The sequence below is a fragment of the Cnephaeus nilssonii genome (assembly GCF_951640355.1).
Source record: "Cnephaeus nilssonii genome assembly, chromosome: 11".
Taxonomy (NCBI): Eukaryota; Metazoa; Chordata; class Mammalia; order Chiroptera; family Vespertilionidae; genus Cnephaeus; species Cnephaeus nilssonii.
The window spans coordinates 35,636,527-35,662,142 of record NC_137082.1 but is presented as its reverse complement, the minus strand read 5'-3'; the positions used below and the strand labels follow the sequence as shown (position 1 = coordinate 35,662,142).

Sequence of the window (25,616 nt, the reverse complement as noted above, 5' to 3'; positions counted from 1 at the left end):
AACTGAAAAGCACTCAAGGGGGCCTCCTATGTGTGAAATCCCACTCCCAAGGGACTGGGAGGTGGAGCATCTTTATGGTCATGAGCCACCTGTTTTCCCCCCAAAGTCAGACTGAGCCTAAACCTTTCCCAGGACCTCAAGGGAGTTTTAGGATGGGGAACATTAAGGCAAACAAGAGGGAGGGACTACTAGTAAGGGAATGAGAGCCAGACCACCTCCTTCCCAAGGGACAGAGCCTTTCCTTCCTCTAGAGACCTGACCTCCCTACCCACCATCAGATCTTCCCTCATGATTCTTGTAGGAGAAACTCAAGCCCGAAGGACACGGGAAGCTGACTTGGATCCTAACCACCCACAGCCTCTGAAAACAAAGAAAGAAACTGGTTGCCATACCTCACTTTAAAAACGGAATCTGGTAATTACAGATCCAGGGCCAACTTGCTCTAGTCCTGCAAACCCCCCCCCCCCCCCCCCCTCTTCAGAGTTGCTTCCCGAGTCCGTAGGGACAGGACACACATGCAGAGGTTTCCTAGGGAATGTTCTACTTGAAGATTTGGGGGAAATTATTTAAAAGGTTTATTTCTATATTAAAACAAATATGGATATTTTATGGAATGGAAAACTCTTATGATCATTCATTAAAATAGGAGACTTGAAGAAATTTGCAGAGCCCTTATAAACTACATCCCTATGTTTTACTTCCCTGATACTGTTTCTGAAAACTTCACTGAAAATTTAGAAAGTATTTTGTTAGATGGAAGAACTCACACCGTAGATGAGGTTACTTATGGGGAAAGGGAGGACAATGAAGGGGGATTTCCAGGTTTGCACTAAACAGTTTTAAATCTTTTCCCTCTGTAACAAGAAACAAAAGACAAAAAGAAAGACCTAATAAAAATTAAATACATGTGGTTAAAATACCAGAGTGCTGCTGAGTGATGGGTGGCCTACAGAGTCATAGAGTAGCACCTTCTGGTACCCCCACGCATGAGTCTAAGGGAAAGTGGATATTTACCCTGGATGAGCTCACTCAGGTGAATGGGACCACCCAGAATTCCTTGGGAAGGCAGTTCAGAAAGAGCAGAACTTTTGGAGTCAAATACCTGTGCTCCCATCTGTGAGACCTTGAGCAAGGCATTCTCTAGACCCCAATTTCCTCATTTTTAAGATGACTTTGATACCCTGTCTGTAGGGTATTGTGAGGATATGAGCCATGGTATATAACACACCAGGTATATTCTGGGCACTCAACACATATTACTGCTTTCCTTTCCCCAGGGCAGTATAACAGAAAAAAAATCTTTCAAAACAATGGTGGGAGCCTGGCCAGAGTGGCTCATTCGGTTGAGTGTTGTCCCATGTACTGAAAGGTTGCTGGTTCAATTCCCAGTCAGGGCACATACCTGGGTTGTGGGTTTGATCCCATCAGGGAGCATCTGTAAGGCAACCAATCGATGTTTCTCTTTCTCATGACATTTATTTCTCTTTCTCTCCCCCTTCCTTTCCCTAAGCATGCCCTCGGGTAAGGATTAAACAAACAAACCCCAAAGACATTGGTGGGAGTGATAAATGATAGAAGGGATGGCTAGGGACCCAGAAACCAGGGCACCAATTATAAACCAGGTTCAGCTCAGCAAGTATGGCCACAGGTGCAATAAGGAGCAAGCCTCTCAAGCTACGAACACAATCTGCCGGGGGAGGCTGGAGCTGGCAACAGGGCTCAGCCTTCCGACCACATGATGACACAGGAAGAGGGAGGCCTTTCCACCTAGTGTTTAAAGAAACACAGCAGGGCACGTTTCAGTTATTTTTAGTTAAAGAAAAGCAGCCTTTTCCAAGGGCAACAAAGTGAACTGGACGTCAGGAGGAAGCAGGGTGTGGGCCTCTCCCAAGCTCTTGCTCCGAAACCCGGACTTGAGGAAAGAGGCCCTCCTGGGGACTCAGGGTGACTGGCCAGCAGAGGGGTGCCATGGTGGGCGGGGTGGGGCTGCAGCCCACACTGGTCACTGGAGTGGTCTGCATGGGCTCTCAGGTGATTTCCACCCGCCAGCTGGTTGACATGATTAACACTCTTATTCTTGGGGGGCATTAAATTAAGGAATGATGCGTGGAGCCAAGAGAGAGTGGCTTATTCAGTTGGATTCTGAATCACAATCAGGAAGTAGTCTTTATCTGCAAAAAGAGAAAAAAGAAAACACAAATTACTAAATGTAAAATGTGAGAAAAACACACTAGAAAGAAAATACGTAATTAAACCACCAACCATAAAAGGGGAGTGGGTCAATACAAAAACATCACTGCTCAGGCCACTTCCAATTGCTGGGCAACAGAAGGTAAACTGGCAAGTTCCTGTGAGGGCTTCGGCAGGTGAGACCCAGCAGCGACCTCTGCAGCGCATGCTCTTTTCTAATCTGCCAGTGCCAACAGGGAGGTAGGATATCATCTCTGTTTTTCTGGGTAAGGAAACTCAGGTTCCGAGAGTTTAAGTAAATTGCCAGTGGTTCTCAAAATGGAGGGCATCTGAATGATCTGAGGGCTGGCTGGGCTAACAAACACTGCCTGGTCCTACCCCAAGCTCTTTGGATTCAGTAAGTCTGAGGTAGAGCCAACAATCTCCTTTTTTTTTTTTTTTTTTTTTTTAGTTAACCCTCACACGAGAGTATTTTTTCCATTGATTTTCTGAAAGAGTGAAAGGGAGCAGGAGGGGCAAGAGAAAAGAGAGAGAAACAGTCATGTGAGAGAGACACATGGATTGGTTGCCTCCTGCATGCAACCCAACTGGGGCCGAGGATCAAACCTGCAACCCAGGTACATGCCTATTATAGGAAATCAAACCCATGACCCTTTGGTGCCCAGGCCAATGCTCTAACCACCGCTGGCTGGGCGAGAACCTGTATTTTTAATGAATTCCCAGGTGATACTGAAGCTGCAGGTTCTGGAAGAACCACCAGTTTAAGGTCACCCAGCAAATCAGTGTCAAAGATAGATGCCAACTTCAACCCCACTTCTCTGGGGTTAATGTCAGTTCTGTCACGGGCTGAGAAAATTTCAAAGGCACCGATCAAAGGGGGCCAAGGCTACCTGGATTCCAGCTCTGGGGATCCCATCCAGTAATGAGGAATGTCCATCATGGAGTCATTGCAAGTTCAAGACCTCAGGGCTGAGTCTGACTGCTCCTCGTTTTATAGAAGAAGAAATTGCAGAAGCAGTGTTCCAACTTTGCCCTTCATTATCAAATCGCGAACATTTACCAAGGCTTCCATGTGGCCAGTCCTGGGCCAACCACTTCTTATAACGGCATCTCAATGACTCCTCACTCATTGAGGCAGGTACCTAGTGCTTTCTCATGTTACACTGAGGCTCAGAGAGTTAAAGATCTTGCTCAAGCCAAGGCAAAAATTTGAGGTGTGGCGGTTGGCTTTGACCGCCCTGCTGAACAGAAGCGAAATGGCCGGACCTCGGACACACATGCTTTGTGTCTGCTGATTTAAGCCTAAAGCTTGCTGATTCCCATGACGGCTAGCTGATGGGACTGGGAAGAAGCAGATTTTTATATGACTAATAGTTTCATGACTAAGCAATCTGTTTAAGTAAATAACCACTTACTAATAAAAATAATTAAAGCCACCGATAAAAGCAGACATAATTAGCAATACTAGTGCCTTTTCTTCCAAAAAAAAAAAAAATCAAGCTCTAATTCAATAATATCACTCCAAGTGCTTTATGGAAAGCAGAGTTTTAAAGCTTGATTATGCTGTCAACTCAGCTTTACATCAGGGAGGTTAACAAGTGGAAACCAAGTCTGTCTGAAAACATCTCTTCATGTGGGCTATTCTGGGCCAGGTCGGGGTGAAAGTCAGTACGAATGTGGAGATCCACACTGTCTCACACCACCTGCTGCTATTTTTGGTCTTCTCAGTTTGATCAAAGAGGAAGCTTAGGTGGGAGGAAAGGGACATGAACCTCCTTCCTGGGCAGGGCTGCTCCAGGTTGCTCCCACAATATGGGGTGCTAATTATAGTCCAGGAAGGACCCACCTCGAAAACGCACAGCAGCCAGGCTGTTCTATGCTGGGCGCTGCCCCCATCGGGCCTGTGCTCTATGGCCATCCTAAGGTGATCCAGCCCTAATGCCTCAGAGGCTCTGCTCAGTGGCTCCTGGCAGTATTTTTTTCTTGCCATATCAAAATGGTTGTATCAAGATGTCAAATCACGGGTTTTCATCCTAAATAACATGTCCCACGGACATCTCTGATCCCCATCTCCACTGCTGACCCCACCTTCAACCCCCACAGTGGGGTGTAGCAATGGAGGGAAGTTTAGGAAGTCTTTCATTTATTTATTCAACAAATATTTGTCAAATGTGTTCACAAGTTTCTGTACTCTTTTTTTTTCTTTCAAATAAGATAGCGCTCACAGGTTCCAGAAGTTAACACATGCATATGTTTTTTTTTTAATATATTTTATTGATTTTTTACAGAGAGGAAGGGAGAGGGATAGAGAGTTAGAAACACCAATGAGAGAGAAACATTGATTCAGCTGCCTCCTGCACACCCCCTACTGGGGACGTGCCCGCAACCAAGGTACATGCCCTTGACTGGAATCGAACCTGGGACCCTTCAGTCCGCAGGCCGATGCTCTATCCACTGAGCCAAACCAGTTAGAGAAGTTTCTGTACTCTTGAAACTGTCTCTTGGAGACAGAATTAAAAATGCAGATAAGGAGGCTGGTTAGCCAAGTGGAAAGGTAGGATGGCAGTGTCGCCAGCAGCAGGACGGCATGTGTGAGGGCCCAGGGAGAGGCTCTTAAAGGCAGCAGGGTGGCTGGAGACGTGGGCAGGGTGTTCAGAAGGAACACTCACTGTATCTAAGGCAACCTGGAAAAGTCACACATCCCGCCAGTATAACAAGGTGTGTGTGTGTGGGCCCATGAGGATGTGAGTGCTAGACAGACAGCGAGTGGCAAGTGAGAGCATGCATACCCGCCCTGCAGGCTCTTACTGTCACCAGGGCAAGGGTCAGGCCACTTCCTCCTCGCCTCCACTGACAAGGCTGAGGGGGTTTGGGGCCTGTGCACCCAAAGGAGAACCTCTAATTGGACTCAGGCACCAACTGCACCCATGTGCTTTCAGAGTCTGGGGGTCCCTCAAGGGCAAGTTGGAGATGCCTTTGCTGCTGAGATGGGGCAAACGGCTAGGAACTTTCAGATAACTCTGCTGTTCCAGAGGAGACGTTCTTGGAAGCTTTATGTCAAGAGACACAGTCCATGGGGCCTGTCTGATTTAGAGGTTGCATAATTTGTCCTTGCCTCACACTGAGAGTCCCATGTATACTGCTCTGATGTGCAGGATCAGTAAAGGGACCGTTCCTAGCCCAGTGGTCGGCAAACTCATTAGTCAACAGAGCCAAATATCAACAGTACGATTGAAATTTCTTTTGAGAGCCGAAAACCGACTTCTGCGCATGGGCCATGAAGTTTCAATCGCACTGTACATGCGCGCCTGCACGTGGTATTTTGTGGAAGAGCCACACTCAAAGGGCCAAAGAGCCTCATGTGGCTCGCGAGGCGCAGTTTGCCGACCACTGTCCTAGCCTAATTTTTAGGGAAGTAGAGGTATCTATAGTCGCACAGCATGAATCTTGGGAGGGATTCCATTTGCTTCTGAGCCTTTCTGCTCCACCCCCCACCAACATACTCAACCAGATGGGGTGTCTCAGAGGACCAGAGCAGTACAGCCCCCTATGTGATACTTTACCGATGTGAAAATAGAGGTTCAGGATGTTCTATGACTTGTTTAAGGTCACAATCATTAAGAGCTAAAGTTGGGAAAATGAACTCTGCCTGCTATAATCGGTTTTCTCTGACAGAATCAGAGACATCATCAGACAGTGATTAAACTGATAAACAGTGTACAGCATGTTATCCTATGTTCTTTTCTGGGGTTGACCTACTTTGTCCCCACCCCTTCAGGAAGTGTCCCAGGGAGATTGTGGGTTCCTGTAACTGGCTCTCTGGTTCCCTCCTTCACATCCTTCCAAGCTGCCAGACTCGGCTGGAACAGGCCTGGGATCAGAACCAATATGGCTCTGCTGCTGGGAGTGGGTGACACCCTCTAATCACCCCAGAATTCTATAGCCAGTCTCTTTGCCATCTGTCTGCCAAGCCCAGGGGCATTCAGTGTCCCTAGCCTCCATACTGCCTTCTTCATTTAGGTCCCAGTCACAATCATATTGCCTCCTGCTCACAGGGTCAAGTCTGCACAGTCAAGTTTTGCATTTGAGGCCTTTTCTAAATTGGATCAAACGTCTCACCTCCCACTCCTTCCGACATATATTCTGGTGCCCTAGACAAACTGCCCTGCAGCCCACCTGCCTCATCAGGTGCACAATTAACTCATGCATACAACTATGTGGCTCAGCCAGAAAACAGAGGGAGAGTGAGAAGTAGCAATGCAAAAATAGTCCTGGCCCTAAGCAGTCTGGCTCAGTGGTTAGAGTGTCGGCCCACAGACTGAAGGATTGGGGGTTCCATTTCAGTCAAGAGCACGTACCTCAGTTGCAGGCTCAATCCCTGGTGCAGGTCAAGGGGCATGTGGGAGGCAACCAATCAATATGTCTCTCTCATATTGATGTTTCTCTCTGTCTCTCCCCTTTCTTTCTGCTCTCTCTAAAAATCAATGGAAAGAGTACCTTCAGGTGAGGATTAACAACAACGAAAAGTCCCGGAGAACCTGTCCACCACCCAGTCTGAATGCTGAGTGAGGTGAGGCAGGACAGGTGACCCTGCTCTTCCCTCCTGAGTCCGTCCTGTGGGATCCTCCCAGGATGAGCATCGCATCACCCTGAGAACGATCCTATGATGTTTGCACCACACAACCCCCAAATGCAAGCCAAGCACTTCATGTGAAACAAAAACAGCAATCGGTTCCAATGTTGGAGGAAAAGCTGGCTGTATGAGGCCCAGAGAGACAGGACTATCCTTTAGAAGTGGGCAACTGAACGTTTTTTCAAAGATAAAATGACTATACAGTATTTTTGCCTTCTGCTTTGGTTTGGAATGCTTACGTGTCTTTTTCCTTCAAGCCTAGGTTTCTTGCCCATCCACTTTGCTTACACTTTTCTATACCCTCAAGAGTCAGCTGAATGTCCCCTCTTCTGGGAAGCCTCTGCTGACTGCGCCAAGCAGGCCTAGTCACACCCTCTCTGTTCCCAAGCGCTCAAATGTCCCGTCAAGGCGAGGGTTACACTGTGTCATGCTTACGTGTCTATCTCCCCCAGGAGACCAGGATTCCCCTCCAAGCCCAGAACCCAGGAGAAGGTTTGACCCACAGTCACTGTAAATGAGTATTTGTCGGGGATGCCAGCCAGAGAATGGACAGGCAGCGAGGCAATCAACTGTGTACCTTCAACTCCTCAGGCTTTTCTGTGGAACCTGAGCAGACTCCAATGTGCTAAGCCTTCCTGATAAGCAGTAGTGACAGTCTGACCCTAAGAGGGGACATGGAAGACCTCTTACCTGGTGCAACCATAATTTCATTTTTCTTAGAGCGAATCCGAAGGAAAGTGAGGTCATTCTGGGGGTCAATTTCACGCACGGTGCTCCGGGCCTTCAAGATGAAGTTGTGCATGAGGTTGGCGTACTGTGTGGTGGTGGGGTTGTCCATTGTGCTCTTAATAGGAATGCCTGTGTGAAGAGCAGACAGAGACTGAGCAGGACGCTGAGGCCTTTCTGCCCAGCTCCCAGCCCCACACCCCTAGTTCTAGCGTCCTGGACTGGCAGTTAACAATCAATGCCACTAGTTACTGAAGGCTTGGCAGGCACAGTGCTGAGCTTTTCACTGCTCGTCCCCAGAACTGCTCTGAGGGTGGTGTCAGCATCCTCACTTGCCAGTGAAGCAAAAGAAATTCTGAGCAGTAAGGTGACCTGCTTATGGTCACACAGCAGATAAGCGGGGGGCCAGGATTTGATTCAGGCCTGCTGGCTCCACTGCTGGGCTCCTTTCTTAGGGCTACACTGTCCTGACTAGTTTCTGGCAATAAAGGAGACTATCATTCAGAACACTCAGAACCTGAACAAGGAGGACAGCACTTACATATCTTGAAACACAAACGAGTAGGAAGAAGGAAAAAGGTCAGCTTCTGCCAAGACATAACCGTCAGTGTGTGTTGTTCCTATGCCCACCAAGGGGGGCTTAGTGTACACACTGTCTGTACACGTGAAAATTAAAGCCCATTTCTCTGTCTGCTTACACCTGGTAAACAGCATTGTTACTGCTTTCAAAGAGACCACAAAACAGCCATTCCACTGAATTCATCATGCCTCTACTGTTTGATACTAAGATTGGGTTTTTACTTAATTACTGTTCAATGAACACCATGGTCCTTTAAGCCTTGACTATTTCCTTGTGATGAACTATTCCATGGATGTCCCCCATAGGACAGTGCCTATTTTCATGGAGGTGAGGAATGGGCCTCAGCTTGAGTGACCTCAGGCCATGACTGGATCATCAGGTGCCTATGAATCACTGACATGCCAACAGAAGGCTCCATCAATGAGGCTCCAGGTGCACATAGCTGACAGATACTTGGATGAATATGGCTCCTCACACTTGAGTGGCTGGATTTGGGACCCACGCCCTGCTAATCTGGTCTGCAACTGACCAGTCTAAAGATCAGCCAAAGGCAGTCACCCTCAAGCCTCCCCATGAGTGGCAAGAAACTGGCCCAACCTCATCTTCTTAGGGGATTGGAGCTCAAGGGTAGGGAGAAGATGACATAGCGACAAGAGAAGCAGCTGAGTCAGTGAGGCTGTTTGAGCCAATTGAAGTCATGAGAACAAGTTGTAGTGATCACTTGCCTTTAAGAGACAAGACAACTAGGTTATCAGGGGTGCTGTTGGGCCCTAGCTGGCAACAAGGTGCCCACCAGGGCCTTGCTTGATACTGGACTTTTCTAAGAATCATAGTATGAGCAACTGGGGTGATGACTGAGTAGGAATTCTCAAATCTGATGACCTGAACTTATACTCCTGCTTTGTCCCTTCATGGCAGTGTGGCCTAAAACAAGTGATTTATTCTATTCTTCTATTTCCTCATCTGTAAAATGCCTGTGTTTCAAAGTGCTGCTGTGGGGATTAAATATGGTTTAAGAATGTTTAGCAAGATGCCCTAGCCGGTTTGGCTCAGTGGATAGAGCGTTGGCCTGCAGACTGAAGGGCCCCAGGTTCGGTTCCGGCCAAGGGCACATGCCTGGGTTGTAGGCTCGATCCCCAGTAGGGGTGTGCAGGAGGCAGCCGATCAATTATTCTCTCTCATCATTGATGTTTCTATCTCTCTATCCCTCTTCCTTCCTCTCTGAAATAAAAAAATAAAAAAATAAAAAAGAAGAATGTTTAGCAAGAGTATCCTATATAATAAAAGCCTAGTGACTGAATGGCGGAATGACCAGAACGATGGGTCGACCAGTCGCTATGACACGCACTGACCATCAGGGGGCAGATGCTCAAAGCAGCAGCTGCCCCTGGTGGTCAGTGCACTCCCACAGTGGGAGTGCCACTTGGCTGACCAGATGAGTGGCACTCTCACAGCGGGCTGATCCCCATAGGCCACACCCCCCACCAGTGCATAAATCCGTGCACAGGGCCTCTAGTGAATGTAATAAATGTTGGTGGTTTGTTATCAATATCACCCACAATAAATCCCACCCCCCAGGTAACTTGAGCGGCCAGTCTCAAGGCCTGGAAAAGTTTAGGTGATCAAACCTCTTGACCTTCTCTCTCTCTCTTTTTTAAAAATATTTTTTTATTGATTTCAGAGAGGAAGTGAGAGGGAAAGAGAGATAGAAACATCAACGATGAGAAAGAACCATTGATCGGCTGCTTCCTGCATGCCCCCTTCTGGGGGTCAGGCCCACAACCTGGGCATGTGCCCTTGACCAGAATCGAACCTGGGACCTTTCAGTCCATCGGCCCACACTCTATCCACTGAGCCAAACCAGCTAGGGCTTGACCTTCTCTTTTATATACAAGGGCACCTTCTCTCAGGTTCCTCTGCCTGGAACTTTCCTTTCTTTGCCTATTCTCTCACAATTCCCACTGGTCCCTCAAGTCTCCACCTCCTGGTGGCTCCACCCACCCCAGATATGGTCAATGCCCCATTCTACCATCCCAGCACCACACAATTTTCCTTTGGAGCAGTTAGATGAGTTTGACATCACACCTTTATGGAAGTGATCAATATATTCATCCCTAGTCAGGTCCAGGTCTGATTTGTTTGCCAGTGTCCTTAGAGACACTGCATTAAGCATTTATTGTTGCTGATAAATGAGAAGTCACAGGGCTACTTTCAGTAATTTAGACATCCATTTGACTACATTCCTACCAAGTGAGAGGATGTGTAAAGGAGACAGGATCTAACCACTTGTTGGCTCATTTTAAAACCTAAGAAAACATGAAGGTGGCGGGGGGCGGGCAGAACTGGGGAGAATTTCAAATAAGGGAATCAGATCATAGAATGCCAGACTCATAGGATGCCAGAGCTGGGGCCACTTCAATGATATCTCAATGATTAGGGTGCCTACCCCAAGCCACTGCCTTCATAAATAGAGACTGTGCAGCCTGCAGAGCTGGCTGGTACCAGGGAGGCACAACTATAACCTGAGGCTCAGATCTGTCAGGTTGCATAGCCAGGTCCTTCCACCAAACCCAGCTCCATCAATCAATACCAACACCAACACCAACAAAATTTAACACAGTTATTAAGCACAAACTCAGGTGCAGGAGATACAGTAAGTGAACACAAGGGACAAATCCCTGACCTCGTGGAGCTTATACATTTAGTCTTTTGTTTTGCCCTGTGTAGGTAGCAGCAGAGGACAGCAGGGGATCTGGAGAGGTAGAAATGGAACAGAATGTTCCTTAACCCTTTGCACTCGCTTGCTTTTTTCTCGATTCCTTTATTCTAATGCTAACCATGTCGAGTCACACTCGACATCCGAGTGCAAAAGGTTAAGTTCTTGCTAAACTCACACTTTTATAATGAAACATCTTTGCATTTGCTCAAGACAGAAATGTCAAAATGCAGTGGTAGGTGGTTGGTAAGTGACGGAAACAAGGGTGTGTCATGAGTTCAGGGGCAAGAGTAATCTTTCTGGGCTGGTGGTCAGGGAAGGCAGCCCATAGGAAAAGGCAGCTGAGCCGAATCATCCTTAATTGGAAGCTTCCAAAGGACTTAAAGGCCCCATGAGCAGTGAGTTCTGGCCACCCCAACCACAGCTGGGTGACCTTGGGCAGGTCACCTCGTCTCTCTCAGCTTTAGGTCTTTTTTTTCCCTTTAATCCTCACCCAAGGATATTTTCCCATTGATTTTTTTTTTTTTTTTTTTGAGAGAGTGAAAAGGAAGAGGGGGGGGGGGGGAGAAGAGAGAGAAATATCAATGTGAGAAAGATATCAATTGGTTGCCTCCCAACTGGTCCGTGGGCCGACGCTCTAATCACTGAGCCAAACCGGCTAGAGCTGCTTCAGTTTTCTCATCTGAAAAATGGGCAAACAACCCTGACTTGCGGGGGTCACTGTGTGAAATGTAAATGAGAGATTGAAGAGTGAGTTCTATGAATGGAACATAAAAATAAACACACACAATAACTTTAATATTTATATGGCACTTACTATATATCAGACACTATTCTAAAAGCTTCTCTTAGAGGAAGGTAGTAGTATGATTATATTTTACTGATGAGAAACTGAAAGAGAGAGGTTAAGTGACTTGTCCAAGATTTCATAGATGATAAGTAGGTAGAGTAAGGATTCACATACAGGTAGTCTGGTTCCCCATTCCATATTCTTAACCACTGTGCAATATTGCCACGTTAGTACACAAAAAAGTGCTCATAAGAATCAAAAGGTAAGCAGCTGGCGCTATACTTTCCCAATGAAAAAGCTCAACTTTTGGGCAGTTTTAAGGCAAGAATGAAGGCTTATGGTTTGCAAGTACCAGTGAAGGCCTAGGGGGTCCCAGCTGAGGAGTCATCTTCTGAGGCTCTTCCCTCCCATTTGGGGTCAAAATGTCCAGGCCCAGTGCTGGCCAGTGTGGCTCAGTTGGCTGGAGTGTTGTCCTGTACACTGGAAGGATGTGGGTTCGATTCCCAATCAGGGCATATTCCCTGGTTGCGGATTAAATCCCCAGTTGAGCACATGCAGGAGACACCGTTTGATGTTTCACTCTCACATCAATGTCTCTCTCTCTCTCTCTCTCTCCCCCCCTCTCCCTTTCTCTCTCTCTAAAAATCAATGAAAGCATGCCCCTGAGAGGGGATTTAAAAACAAAGTCCAGTCACAGAAGACAGAGGACAGTATCTCTCTGAGTGATATACAAACAGCCTTTCCCATCTTGGACCAACCACTCCATGTGGGAAGCCCCAGGCCCGCCAGCGGATCAGCAGCAGACCTAACCTGGGACCTGCTTCGGCCTCCCAGAGTCCTGAGGGCTCCTAACCTGCCGCCTCCTTTGACTGCAATGACCACATGGTCTAATTAGAACCTGACAAAGCTGGGGAGCATCCTCTGTCTAACTCTGGGCTGGCCATGGTCTAATGACTTGGAAAACAACATTCTAACTGAGGACATGCCACCTCCACTTTGTCACCTTCAGTGACCTTCATTCTGCTCTACTGAAGCAGGCACTGTTGAGAATTCTGCCTTTCCAAAACAAGGCCCAGAATGACAATGCATACACACGGGGGCCCTCAAGGAACCTCAAATAAGTCAGAGATGAATGAATACACTGAACTACAGAACTGGGGGAGGCCAGCAGGGTGGCTCTGAGCTGTAGACCTACAGCCACTCTCTGGTCCTTCACAGAAAGCGAGAGGAAGAGTACAACTGCATTCAGACTTGGAATGAAATCCTGGCTCTGCAATGGCAGGCAAATCAACTGAATTTCTAGACTCAGTTTTCTCTGTTGCAAAATGGAGGCAAAAGGGCTGTTTTAAGGAAGAAATAAAACAGAATGTTTGTAAAGCACCACAGAATAGGTAAATGTGTGAGAAATATTAGTCTCCCTCTTTGCCATGTCTATAGCAGTTTGAGAAAATTAGTTATCTGTACTCTTCTAGTTGTGGAAATAATGTTCCAGAACAGAAGGGAAAAGCTACAGGCATAAATAAGTTGACCAAGAGTACTATCTAGCAAGAAAACAGAAACAACATAAATGGGGATGATTAATAAACACTGCACTGCCCAGCCAGTGTGGCTCAGTGGTTGAGGTGGCCAGTTTGATCCCCAGGTGGGGGCCTGCAGGAAATAGCCCATCGATGTTTCTCTCTCATCGATGTTTCCATCTCTTTCTTCCTCTCTCTCAAAAATCAGTAAAATACGTATTAAAAAAAATTGTACTGGCAGTTAAAAAAAACTGTTTATGGAAAACATGAAGCAAAACACACAAACCTCATGAGTAAACATATGCAAAAGAGTAATAACTATAATTATGACCAAGAGAAAATGCACCTGAACAAGGGCTGAAAAAACATGGTATACTGAAAAATATGACCTGTCAGGGCAGTGGGACTGAGTGAATTTTTCCTTCTTTAAAATTTAGAATTTCAGTAATAGTGCTAGGACACCTGAGGTGTTAAAAAAAAAAAGGTGAAAATTCATGTACATGAAGGGGCTATGCTGTGTCTGGGCTGTTTCCTGGGGCCTGCCTGCTCATGGTCGGAGCGGGGTGTACCTTCTGTGTTCACCACGATGATTCCCTGCACTCCCTTCTGGCTCTGAAGTCGCTTCAGTGTCTCCTCCACCTCTGCCTGCCAGATAGAACAAGACCAAGGTTAGGAAGGGCCAGGAAGGCTGGATTAATTCATTCATATCCCTGACAGATGAATCACACATTCGTCTTCCAACAACAAACAAGTAACACCTGGGCACGTGGCACTTCCTCAAAGCTCCCAGGTCTGTTTAGAGTGGTCCCCAAGCCACTACCAGCACCTAAATCATCTACTCACACCCCCAGGATGGGGCAGGGCTCCTCTTGGCCCTTTGCCTACCAGGCACTATTATCCCGCCTGCCTCAGCTATTTGGGAGCAGCATATAAATACCATTCCTAAGAGTACAGACACATCCATGACTCATGTATCTGCTATACCTAGGAGACAGGACGCTCATGATCTGAAAAAACCCAAACAGCGGTGTCTAATAGGAAGGAGATACCCTGCTATTTGTAGCCCAAACAGCACAACTGAAAACATTCCAAAGGAAACAAAATGACCCCATGAGGATAGACTCCGTGACTTAAAAACCTAGCATCTGAGACAGTGTGATACATGGCTCATAGCCACAGGAAATGTGCCTGGGGTACGGGTTCTTTAATCCTGTCTCCAGAAACTAGTCAGGGGGGATATTCTGGCACATGGAATTTATTAACAGAGGGGACAATCAGACATTTGGTTCCTCACCCTGCCATGCAAGGCATTCTCTATTATTATTCACATCTTTTACCTTTTCCTCCACTCTCCATCTATATGTCATACCTCCTTGTGTTCATGTCTTTTTACTGTAACAAGGCCTCTTTGCTGAAATCTAACAAATTCTTCTAGACCATCTAAACCAGTGGTTCTCAACCTTTCTAATGCCGCGACCCTTTAATACAGTTCCTCATGTTGTGGTGACCCCCAACCATAAAATTATTTTCGTTGCTACTTCATAACTGTAATTTTGCTACTGTTAATGAATCGTAATGTAAATATCTGTGTTTTCCGATGGTCTTAGGCGACCCTGCTAGCGGTTCTCAACCTGTGGGTCGCTGCTGTAGAGCCTAAGACTCTCCCAAAGGCTGAGAGTTGGACCATGTTGGAAATAGAGGTTCCATTCTCCAAAAGAGTGGTTCCCCACCCTCAGAAGCTAATGAGTTGGCCTGGGAGGAGGAGTTTCTAAACAGTGGATGGAAACAGCACAATGAATTATTGTCTTTCTAGTAGGCACAAGGCTAATAACAATCCAGTCACTGCCATCCACTCCCCTATGATGTAATACTCTCAAATGCTGGAGAGAAGGGCAAACAAATTCCTCCTACATAATGGCAAATAGTCTGTTGCCTCTAAATCTGGAGCCCGTGTAAATGGACAGGGCTACACGAGAATAAAGTACAGTTGGTCATGCATGTATGAGATCATCATTCATTCAACACACTGTCACTGAGCTCCTCCTATGCACTATTCTGGAGAAGAGGGGTAAAGTACGATAGTAGTCAATACCACACAGTACTCAGTCTGAACCTTCCTAGAAATTCGTTCTAAGGAATAATCCAGAAGAACACAGCAAGATGTTTGCTGCAGTGACATCAACATTAGCAAAAAGCAGAAAGAGCCATGGCTGGTGTGGCTTAGTGGTCAAGGGCATGTACCTGGGTTGCCGGTTTGCTCTGAGCCCCAGGTTGGGGCATGTGCAGAAGGCAACCAGTCGATGTGCCTTCTCTCACCTCGATGTTTCTATCTCTCTCCCTCTCCCCCACTCCCTTCTACTCTCTCTGAAAAGCAATGGAAAAAAATATCCTCATGTGAGGATTAACAAAACAAAAAAATATTAAAAAACAAACAAACCAGAAAGCTGAAAATACCCAATAATTAGGGAAAAGACCAATTAAATTATGGAATATCTATTCACAGGAAACATACACTTACCAAGAAAGGAAGGACATTTAAGTATACGATGATCTATTCAGTACCTGATATAGGTCAGATATTGGGATGAATATTTACAGACACATATGTCCTCTGCCCCTTCCATAGTGAGTATGATCTCCACTTCACAATGAAGAAACTGAAGTTCAGAAAGAAGAGTTTTGCCCAAGGACACATAGGTCAAGAGAAGAGGTGAATATACCATTGACCACAACTGATGAGGACCTTGCCCTCAGGGAGCTCATATTCAGGTAGAACTTTAAATAACAAGTGACCTAGATTCTTGCAGGGGATAGGGCAGGGGAGCCCGGGGATGCTACTCTGGCTGGTGTGGTCAGAAACACCTGAGGATGTAATCGTTAAGCCAAGAACTAATGAGAAAGAAAAGCATTCCAGGCAACAATATGAAAGCAAAGGCAGAGAAGTGGGAACAAACTTGGCATGTTCAAGGAATAGAGATGATCAGTATTGCCAAGTTTCTTTGCTAATCTGACAGGCAAAAAACAAATAATAGAAAGTCAACCTTTCTTTAATTTTTAAGAATAGGCATATAGATCAATGGAACAGAACAGAGACCCCAGAAATTGACCCAAGCCATTATGCTCAATTAATATTTGACAAAGGAGGCAAGAGTATACAATGGAGTCAAGACAGTCTCTTCAATAAATGGTGTTGGGAAAATTAGACACACACATGCAAAAAAATGAAACTTGACCAACAACTTATACCATACACAAGAATAAACTCAAAATGGATAAAAGACTTAAGTGTAAGTCGTGAAACCATAAAAATCCTAGAAGAAACCACAGACTACAAAATCTCAGACATCTCTCATAGCAGTATGTTTATTGATACATCTCCCAGGGCAAAGGAAACTAAGGGAAAAACAAACAAATGGGACTACATCAAAATAAAAGCTTCTGCACAGCAAAAGAAACCATCAACAAAACAAAAAGGAAGCCCACTGTATGGAAGAACATATTTGGCAATGATACGTCTGATAAAGGGTTAATGTCCAAAATATATAAGGAACTCAAACAACTTAACAAAAGGAAGACAAACAATCCAATTAAAAAATGGGCAAAGGACCTAAATAGATACTTCTCCAAAGTGGACATACAGATGGCCAAGAGCCATATGAAAAAATGCTCAAAGTCACTGATCACCAGAGAGATGCAAATTAAAATGACGAAGAGGTATCACCTCACACTTCAGAATGGCTACCATAACAAATCAACAAATGACAAGTGCTGGTGACGATGTGGAGGAAAGGGAACCCTAAGTACACTGCTGGTGGAAATGCAGACTGGTGCAGCCATTATGGAAAACAGTATGGAGTTTCCTCGAAAAATTAAATATGGAACTGCCATTTGACCCAGTGATACCACTTCTAGGAATATATCCCAAGAGACCCGAAAAACGAATCAGAAAGAATGGATGCACCCCTATGTTCATAGCAGCACAATTTACAATAGCTAAGATCTGGAAACAGCCCAAATGCCCATCAGTAGATGAGTGGATAAATAAGCTGTGGTACATTTATACCACGGAATACTATGCAGCAGTAAAAAAGAAGAATCTGTTATCTTTTGAGACAGCATGGAGGGACCTATAGAGTATCATGCTAAGTGAAATAAGTCAGTCAGAGAAAGACAAGTATCACATGATCTCTCTAAGAGATCTAAGTAACAAAATAAACTGATGAACAGAGTGGATCTAGAGACATGGAGTCATGGAATAGAGTGTGAAATCTCGGAGGGAAGGTAGGGGAGGGTGGGTGGGCGGGAAGTAATCAACCAAGAATATTGTATGCATATATGCATGTGCCCTGAACAGGAATCAAACCTGAAACCTTTTGGTTCACGGGACAATTCTCAACCATCTGTGCCACCCTAGCTGGGCAAAAATTTGAATTTTTATAAAACCAAAATGAATCAAAAGGATAGAAAAACATCTGCATCAAATAATGGACAAAAGAGCAATTCCAAAACATAACACAAGCCTGGCAGGTGTAGTTCAGTGGTTGAGCATGGACTCGTATACCAGGAGGTTACCAGTTCGAATCCCAGTCAGGGCACACACCCAGGTCAGGTTACGTGTGGGAGGAAACCCATCTATGTTTCTCTCTCATATCAATGTTTCTCTCTCTCCCTTCTACTCTCTAAAATCAATAATTAAGTAAGTAAATAAAAAAATAAATAAGAGAAATTACAAGTACATAGAAAAATGTTCACTGTTCCCTATAAATAAAGAAGTGAAAAATTATAGCAATGCTGAGGTAACTTTTTTCACTGTTTGCAATGTTATGGCAAAATTGGTACAAAAGCAATATGACCTTTTGGAAAAGCTACAGGATAACACTATTGTAACAACCATAAAGCATTGGTCCTTTTGCCTCGGAATTTCTTTTCCTGAGACTTTTGCCTAAGGAAATAATCTAATAATTAAAAAAATAATAAAACAAAATCTACACAATTATAGGCATTCATCACAGCATTATCTCTACTAATGAAGAACTAGATACAACACAAGTGTACACCAGGGGAATGGTTTGGCAAATTATGGTACAGCTATTTCACTGATTACACAGCACACAAAAATTCATCGCAAAGATGATGCAAAAAGATTAAAACAAATGAAAAAGAAAAATTAGTACATACATCTTGAAAAATATGCATATATGAACAAGGAGGAAGAACAACATAGAGATGAAAATAGTTGTGTGGCCCAGCCTAGTGCCTCTGCTGCAGCCGCCAGCACCCCGCCTCCCCCCGCAGCCTTAGGGTCTCCCTGTCTGCGCCTCTCTTCCCCATTTGTGCAGCAGCAAAATCAAAGATTCACTGGGGGAGAGATCCAAGATGGCGGCGTAGGTAAACATCTAAACTACTGCCGTGCACAACAATTTCAAAACTACAACTAAAAGACAAAACGTCTATCACCCAGAACCATGGGAAAGCTGGCTGAGTGGAAGCTCTACAACTAGACGGAAAGAAGGGGGAGCATTCAGGGCACAGGCACTGAAAAACTAAGGTACGGGGGCGCACACGCGATATGGGCTGGCAGCGGATCCTGACTGGCGGCGGGCGTTGCTTTCTTCAACCCGAAGAGAGATAAGCTCCCGATCTCTCTGAAATCCAGTTTCAGAAAACTGCCATCGGGTCGGAAAGTGAGGGTGGCTTGCTTGCAGAGCTGCGCGGAGGAATAATTGTTTGCTGTGCGGGGACGTGGTCGGAGAGGCAGAGAGGGCTCACTGCCAGCCATCGCTGTTTGCCACACCCTAGCCTAGTGACGCCCTGAGACTCCGCCCCGCACAATCTACAAACACACCCAAGCTCCAAGCAGCGGCTTTTGCATATGAATGGCCTTCTCTATTGCAGTTTAACATAGTAAACTCGCAACCCGGTGCAGACAGCTCCAAAGCCTCCAAGCTCCAAGCAGGGAGGAGAGGACTGTGGTTCTCGCCGTAGCTCCTGCAGGGTGGCCTCAGACAGTAGCTGAACTGCCCCATTGGAGATCCAGAAGCCAGTGTACCTAGTGGTCAGTGTGAGACACCAGATTTCAACTCCTCACATCCATAAGTGACACATTCGGGAGGCGGACTCAGTGAGCACCAAAGCCCCTCTGAAACAGGCCTGTACCATAAGCGTGTCTCCAGCGCAGCAGTTCTTCCATTATAAACACAGCAGGTCCTCACAGCCAAATGGCCTGGAGGTCAATTCCTCCCAGTGTACCAACAGCAATCAAGGTTTAACTACACCAAGACTTTGCACTCAGCCCACAAAGGGGTGCATCAAGAGCGACCACCTCGGGTGATTGGGGAAGCTGAGCTACTGGCCCCTATAGGTCACTGACCACACAAAGCCACTCCATCAACACAGGGAGGCAGCCAAAATGCAGAGACACAGAAGCATGTCACGAATGGGAGAGATGGAGGAAAGTAAACTACTGGACGACACAGTGTTCAGAACCACATTTATAAGGTTACTCAAGAATCTTCTAAAAACCGCTGAGAAACTTGAAGAGACCTTCAAGGACCTTAATGAGAATGCCAAAAAAATGGAAAAGGACCAGTCAGAAATTAAGCATACACTGTGTGAAATAAAGAATATACAGAAACTCAACTGTAGATCAACGTACCCCAAGAGTCAAACCAAAGATCTGGAATATGAGGAAGCAAAAAACACCCAACCAGAGAGGCGGAAAGAAAGAAGAATCCAAAAGTGTGAGGATAGTGTAAGGAGCCTCTGGGACAGCTTTAAGCATACCAACATCCGGATCTTTGGGGTGCCAGAAGAAGAGAGAGAGCAAGATACTGAAAACCTATTTGAAGAAATAATGACTGAAAACTTCCCCCACCTGGTGAAAGAAATAGACTTACAAGTCCAGGAAGCGCACAGAACCCCAAACAAAAGGAATCCAAAGAGGACCACACCAAGACACATCATAATTAAAATGCCAAGGGCAAAAGACAAAGAGAGAATCTTGAAAGCAGCAAGAGAAAAACAGTTAGTTACCTACAAGGGAGTACCCATACGACTGTCAGCTGATTTCTCAACAGAAACTATGCAGGCCAGAAGGGAGTGGCAAGAAATATTCAAAGTGATGAACAGCAAGAACCTACAACCAAGATTACTCTACCCAGCAAAGCTATCATTCAGAATTGAAGGCCAGATCAGAGCTTCACAGACAAGAAAAAGCTAAAGGAGTTCATCACCACCAAACCAGGATTACATAAAATGCTGAAGGGTATTCTTTAAGAAGAGGAGGAAGAAGAAAAAGGTAAAGGTAAAAATTATGAACAACAAAAGGACATCAAATACATGCCTACCAACAAGTGAATCTAAAAATCAAGTGAATAAAAAATCTGAAGAACAGAATGGACTGGTGAATATAATAGAATCAGGGACATAGAAAGGGAGTGGACTGACAATTCTCAGGGGGAAGAGAGTCTGAGGGGTGCGGGAAGAGATTGGACAAAAATCTTACACCTATGGATGAAGACAGTGGCAGGGGGTAAGGGCATGGGGTGGGGTGGGGAATCAGGTGGAGGGGAGCTATGGGCGGGGGGGGGGGGGAAGAGGAACACCTGTAATAATCTGAACAATAAAGATTTATTATTAAAAAAAAAGAAAGAAAATAGTTGTGTGGTGGAGTAAAACTGGTGAGAATTATGGATGATCATTGTTCTAAAGGGCAACTTGGCAGGTTCTACCAAAATGTAGAATATGCATGCCAGAAGTACCACTTCTAAGAATCTATGCTACATAAACACTACCATGAGTGTAATAAAATAAAATAAAAAGGACAAGAATAGTTACAGCAGCATTGTCTGAAGTGAAAAACTGTAAATCACCTAAATGTATATACAGCAATAGAATACTATGCAAGAATGAAGTATAGTCTTTTTCCTTTGGCCTCGTCGCTACAGAGAGAACAAGATGGGTCACAAGCAACTCCACAGGAGCCATCTGAGGAAATTGGGCCAGGGTTCTCGTTCTTGCCATGTCTGATCAAACCACCACGATCTGATCTGGAAATACAGCCTCAACATGTGCTGCCAGGACATAGGTTTCATTAAGTTGGACTAACTGAACTTTCATGAATGGGTCATTTAAGACATCTACCTTATGACAAAAGGCTATCACTTTGTACATAAAATAAAATAAAAACTTCAAAAAGAAAAAAAAAGAATGTAGATTTATATATAGTGACATAGAAAAGTGTTTTTATTTTTTAAAAATATTTTTATTATTGGTTTTAGAGAGAGAAAGGGAGAGGGGGAGAAACATCGATGTGAGAGGGTAACATCTATTAGCTGTCATCCGCATGCCCCCTACTGGGGATTGAGCCTGCAATTCGGGCATATGCCCAGACTGGGAATCAAACCAGCAACCTTTCCATGCATAGGACCAGGCTTAACCAACTGAGCTACACTGGCAAGGGTGACATGGGAAAATGTTTGACTCTTTTTTTAAAATATATTTTTTATTGATATTTTTACAGAGAGGAGGGGAGAGGGATAGAGAGTCAGAAACATCGATTAGAGAGAAACATCGATCAGCTGCCTCCTGCACACTCCCCACTAGGGATGTGCCCACAACCAAGGCACATGCCCTTGACTGGAATCGAACCTGGGACCCTTCAGTCTGCAGGCCGAAGCTCTATCCACTGAGCCAAACCGGCTAGGGCATGTTTGACATTTTTAAGTGAACAGAGTAAGTTGCAGAATGAGATATCTATACATAGCCTAAAGTAAACCTGATATGTTTAAACATATATGTTCCAGTTTCATGTAATAAACAACTATATGTAAGTTTGCTTATGCACTAAACCAATCTGAAAGGAAACACACCCAACTGCCAACAGTTGATACCACAGGGAAGTGAGGTGGGACTTCATGCACCTTCTACATTATACACTTTAGTACTGCTTGAATTTTCTAAATATGTTTTGCTTTTATGGGTATAAACACACAACAGCATGATACAGGTTGAAGCAAGCTACAATTTATGTAAGAAAAAGAGGGGGCATATATATGCTTATACAAGATATACAAGAAACTAAACTATTTCAGAAGAGACTGAAGCTGGAGGTCAGGGTTAAATGGGAGATTTATTTTTCACCTCGATCTTTTCAGATTATTATTATTATTTTTTAAAGAATATATTTTATTGATTTTTTACAGAAAGGAAGGGAGAGGGATAGAGAGTTAGAAACATCGATCAGCTGCCTCCTGCACACTCCCCACTGGGGAAGTGCCCCAACCAAGGTACATGCCCTTCACTGGAGTTGAACCTGGGACCCCTCAGTCCACAGGCCGACACTCTATCCACTGAACCAAACAGGTCAGGGCCAGATTATTTTTTACTGTATGCAAGTATCTGTTAAAAAATTACTTTTTGTTTAGTCTAAAAAGTGATATGAGCCTGGCCAGTGTGGCTCAGTGCTTGGGTGTGGGCCCATGCACCAGGAGGTTACTGGTTAGATTCTGTCAGGGGTTGCAGGCTTAATCCCCAGCAGGGGACGTGCAGGAGGCAGCCAATCAATGATTCATCACTGATGTTTCTATTTCCCTCTCCCTCTCTGAAATCAATAAAAACATGTCTTTAAAAATTCTTTAAAAAGTGATGTGATACTGATGTCCAGGCAGGAGTGTGCAGATTACTCGAGTGTAGGCACCCAGGAGGCTGCAGACCTGGCCCCACAGTCAATGTGGCACTAAGGCCCATGTTTGTTTGTTTTAAAGTGATGTGAAAGATGAAGTTACATAAGTTTGAAACTTTGTCACATTTTTTTAGTGATGTTAAGACATTCTTTATGGTGTAATAATAAATGAAAAAAGCAGAGTCCATAACTGGACATTCAGTAGTAGCTAACCACATATAGCAAAAACTGAAAAAAATATTTGAAGTAATATGATAATTATATAAGGGGTTGCTTCTAGGTCATGGGACTTTCTTTTTCCTTTTCAATTTTTCTTATAGGCGTTATTTTTATTTTTGTTAATCCGCACCGGAGGATATTTTTCCATTGATTTTTAGGGAGAGGGAAAGGCAGAGAGAAACACCGAAACACATCGATCGGTTGCCTCCTACACGAGTCCTGACCAAGGCCAGGGTAAGGGAGGAGCCCGCAACCAAGGTAAGTGCCCTTGACCAGACTCAAACCCGGGACCCTTTGGTCCTCAGGCCTACGCTCTACCCACTGAGCCAAACCGGCTAGGGCTATTTTTAAGTGAGTTTTGAACAGTAATAGTCACATGGCTTAACATTTAAAAGGTCTTTTCAAATTTTGTTGTTTTTTTTTTACAAGTTGGATTAAAAACATGAAAAACAAACCTGTAAAGGCGCAAGGAGCCCAGTTCCAGCCAGCAAGGCAGGGATCCCCAAGAGTGGTCCCGCCCCTTTCTGATTCATGCACCAAGTCCCAGCGACGCGAAAGAACCACACAGACAGAAAGGCAGGAGTCAAGTTTCAAGGGTTCAAATCCAACTCCGCCATTTCCTGAGAGAAGGCATTAGGCTTCTCCAGGCTTCAGATTTCTAGTGTGTAAAATGGGGATAATGGTCGTACCTATCTCACAGAGACTTGGCGAGGAGAAAAACCAAAACTACGCACAGCGCTTATTAATGCCTGCCGTAAATTAAGCTTCCGGGAAACGTTCTCGTTGTTACAATCGCGCGACAAAGCCCAGGATGCTAGGGTGCACGGGCCTGTGGTCCGACTCCGTCAGACGCTAGCCAAGGCCCGAGCTCCAGCTTCCGGTCAAGGGGACCGGGATCCCCTGGCCACTCGGGAGCCCCCTCCGTCAGGGTCTGGAGGCCCACGCCTCTAGCGTTCCGCCCTCCAGTCAGCTGGGGCCCAAACCCGCGGATTCCCTGCCCGGCGCTCTGAGGCGCCCCCGGAGGGTCTAAAACCAGGCGCAAGGTGTGGGGCGGCATCGCTCGGCCACCTTCCGGCTGCCAGCCGCCAGTCTATACGAACACTCACCATCTCGGAACGATCGGGTAGCTCCGCGTCGTCAGCACTGCCCAGTCCCGGTGCGTTTCCGCGCCTGCGCAGAGCACCAAGCCAAAACAGACAGCTTTAGGGACCAATCAGGAATCAGCGTGAGGGGGCCGACAGATCTTTGATTTCCCAGGGCTCGTGGGAATTCGCCCTGCGCCTTCCGAAAGTGAAAAGCGAAGGAGCGCTTCAGCACGGGAAATCCCCAACTCCCGTTGTGCCCTAAAGATGCTGGTTTGCATTGTCGGAAGAGTCTTTCAACTCTCACCCGAGGTCTGAGCTGGCTCTGAAAGCCCCGAGTGGAGGGTGGTGGGTGATTATGAAGGCGAGGAAGGAAGTTGCTGAGACGCTCCCCACCCTCTCTGCGTCCATATTGAGGCAAAGTGAGGCGCGGAGCCCGAATGCGCCGAAGATGCTGGAAAGCCGGCGTTGGGAGTGGAATCCAGCGTCTCTGGGTTCTCCAGCGCGACCCCTTTGGGAATATTACGTGCAGGCTCTGATATGAAGTGGTTAGGGCTAGCCTGGGAGTCGGCCGACTTAGGACTCCGAGCTCAACCCCACCCATGTTACCTTGAAGAAGCCACTTCACACCTATGCTCGCTACCTCCCTCCTTTTTGCACCTTTAAAAGGGCCCCCCTTCTTTCCAAAGCCCCATTTGTCCCTTTTCCCACTCTTGGGCTATCTACTCTCAAAGACCACAAACTGGATTTTCTAGCAGGAAATAAAACAAATTGCCATTTAGTGAACCTTGTGCCTCGTTACTGGCCCGTGCTATCTCCAGTAGCCTCAGCATCCCTTTTTACAAATGCTTTTTCTTGAGGCACTGGAGCTTGCTAAATTCAACACAGATGATCTAACTCCAATTTTTTATTCTACTTTAGCCTCCCTTAACTGGGGAAGGATTTGGTGCTCCTTCCAAGGGCGTCTGTACTACAGTTAAAAGGATTGGATAGTGACGACAGTAAGGCAACCTGGCAGACACCAACTGAGGATTAAGGTTAACATTCCTGGTAATGAGATATAGATTGATGTGTGCCCCCGTTATCAGGCACTAAGGGCACATCATTTCTGTAGTATTTTTCGCAAAAATCTATGGCCTTAACTATGAGAAAACATTAAACCAAATTTGAGGGACATTATATAAAGAATCTGACAGTACTCTTCAAAAAATGTCAAGGTCATGAAAGACAAGAATGAGGAAGTCACAGATTGGAGGATACCGAGAAAAATGTCATTGGTGGGATAACTGGTGAAATCTGATTAAGGCTGTAGTTTAGTGTCAAGTCATTAGTTTTGATAACCGTTACAAGTTATACAGGATGTTAGCATTCGGAAAAGCTGTGTAAAGTGTGTGCAGGAACTCTGTACTACGTGCAACAGTTCTGCTCTCTGTAAGGGCTGCAGATTGGACCTCAAAACATCCCAGAAAATAAGCACACAA

At 45.5% G+C, this 25,616-nt stretch overlaps 1 protein-coding gene across 1 annotated transcript; it reads right to left on the bottom strand.

Annotated features, from left to right (window-relative positions):
• Nucleotides 1-1,793: 1,793 nt before the first annotated feature.
• DYNLRB1 (dynein light chain roadblock-type 1) lies at nt 1,794-24,242 on the bottom strand. The gene is made up of 4 exons (XM_079785016.1): nt 24,160-24,242; nt 13,722-13,797; nt 7,514-7,681; nt 1,794-2,171 (listed from the first exon to the last, which is right to left on the bottom strand). Exons 1-4 carry the CDS (start codon nt 24,160-24,162, stop codon nt 2,128-2,130), a joined length of 291 nt encoding a protein of 96 aa, XP_079641142.1. The 5' UTR covers nt 24,163-24,242; the 3' UTR covers nt 1,794-2,127.
• Nucleotides 24,243-25,616: the final 1,374 nt, after the last annotated feature.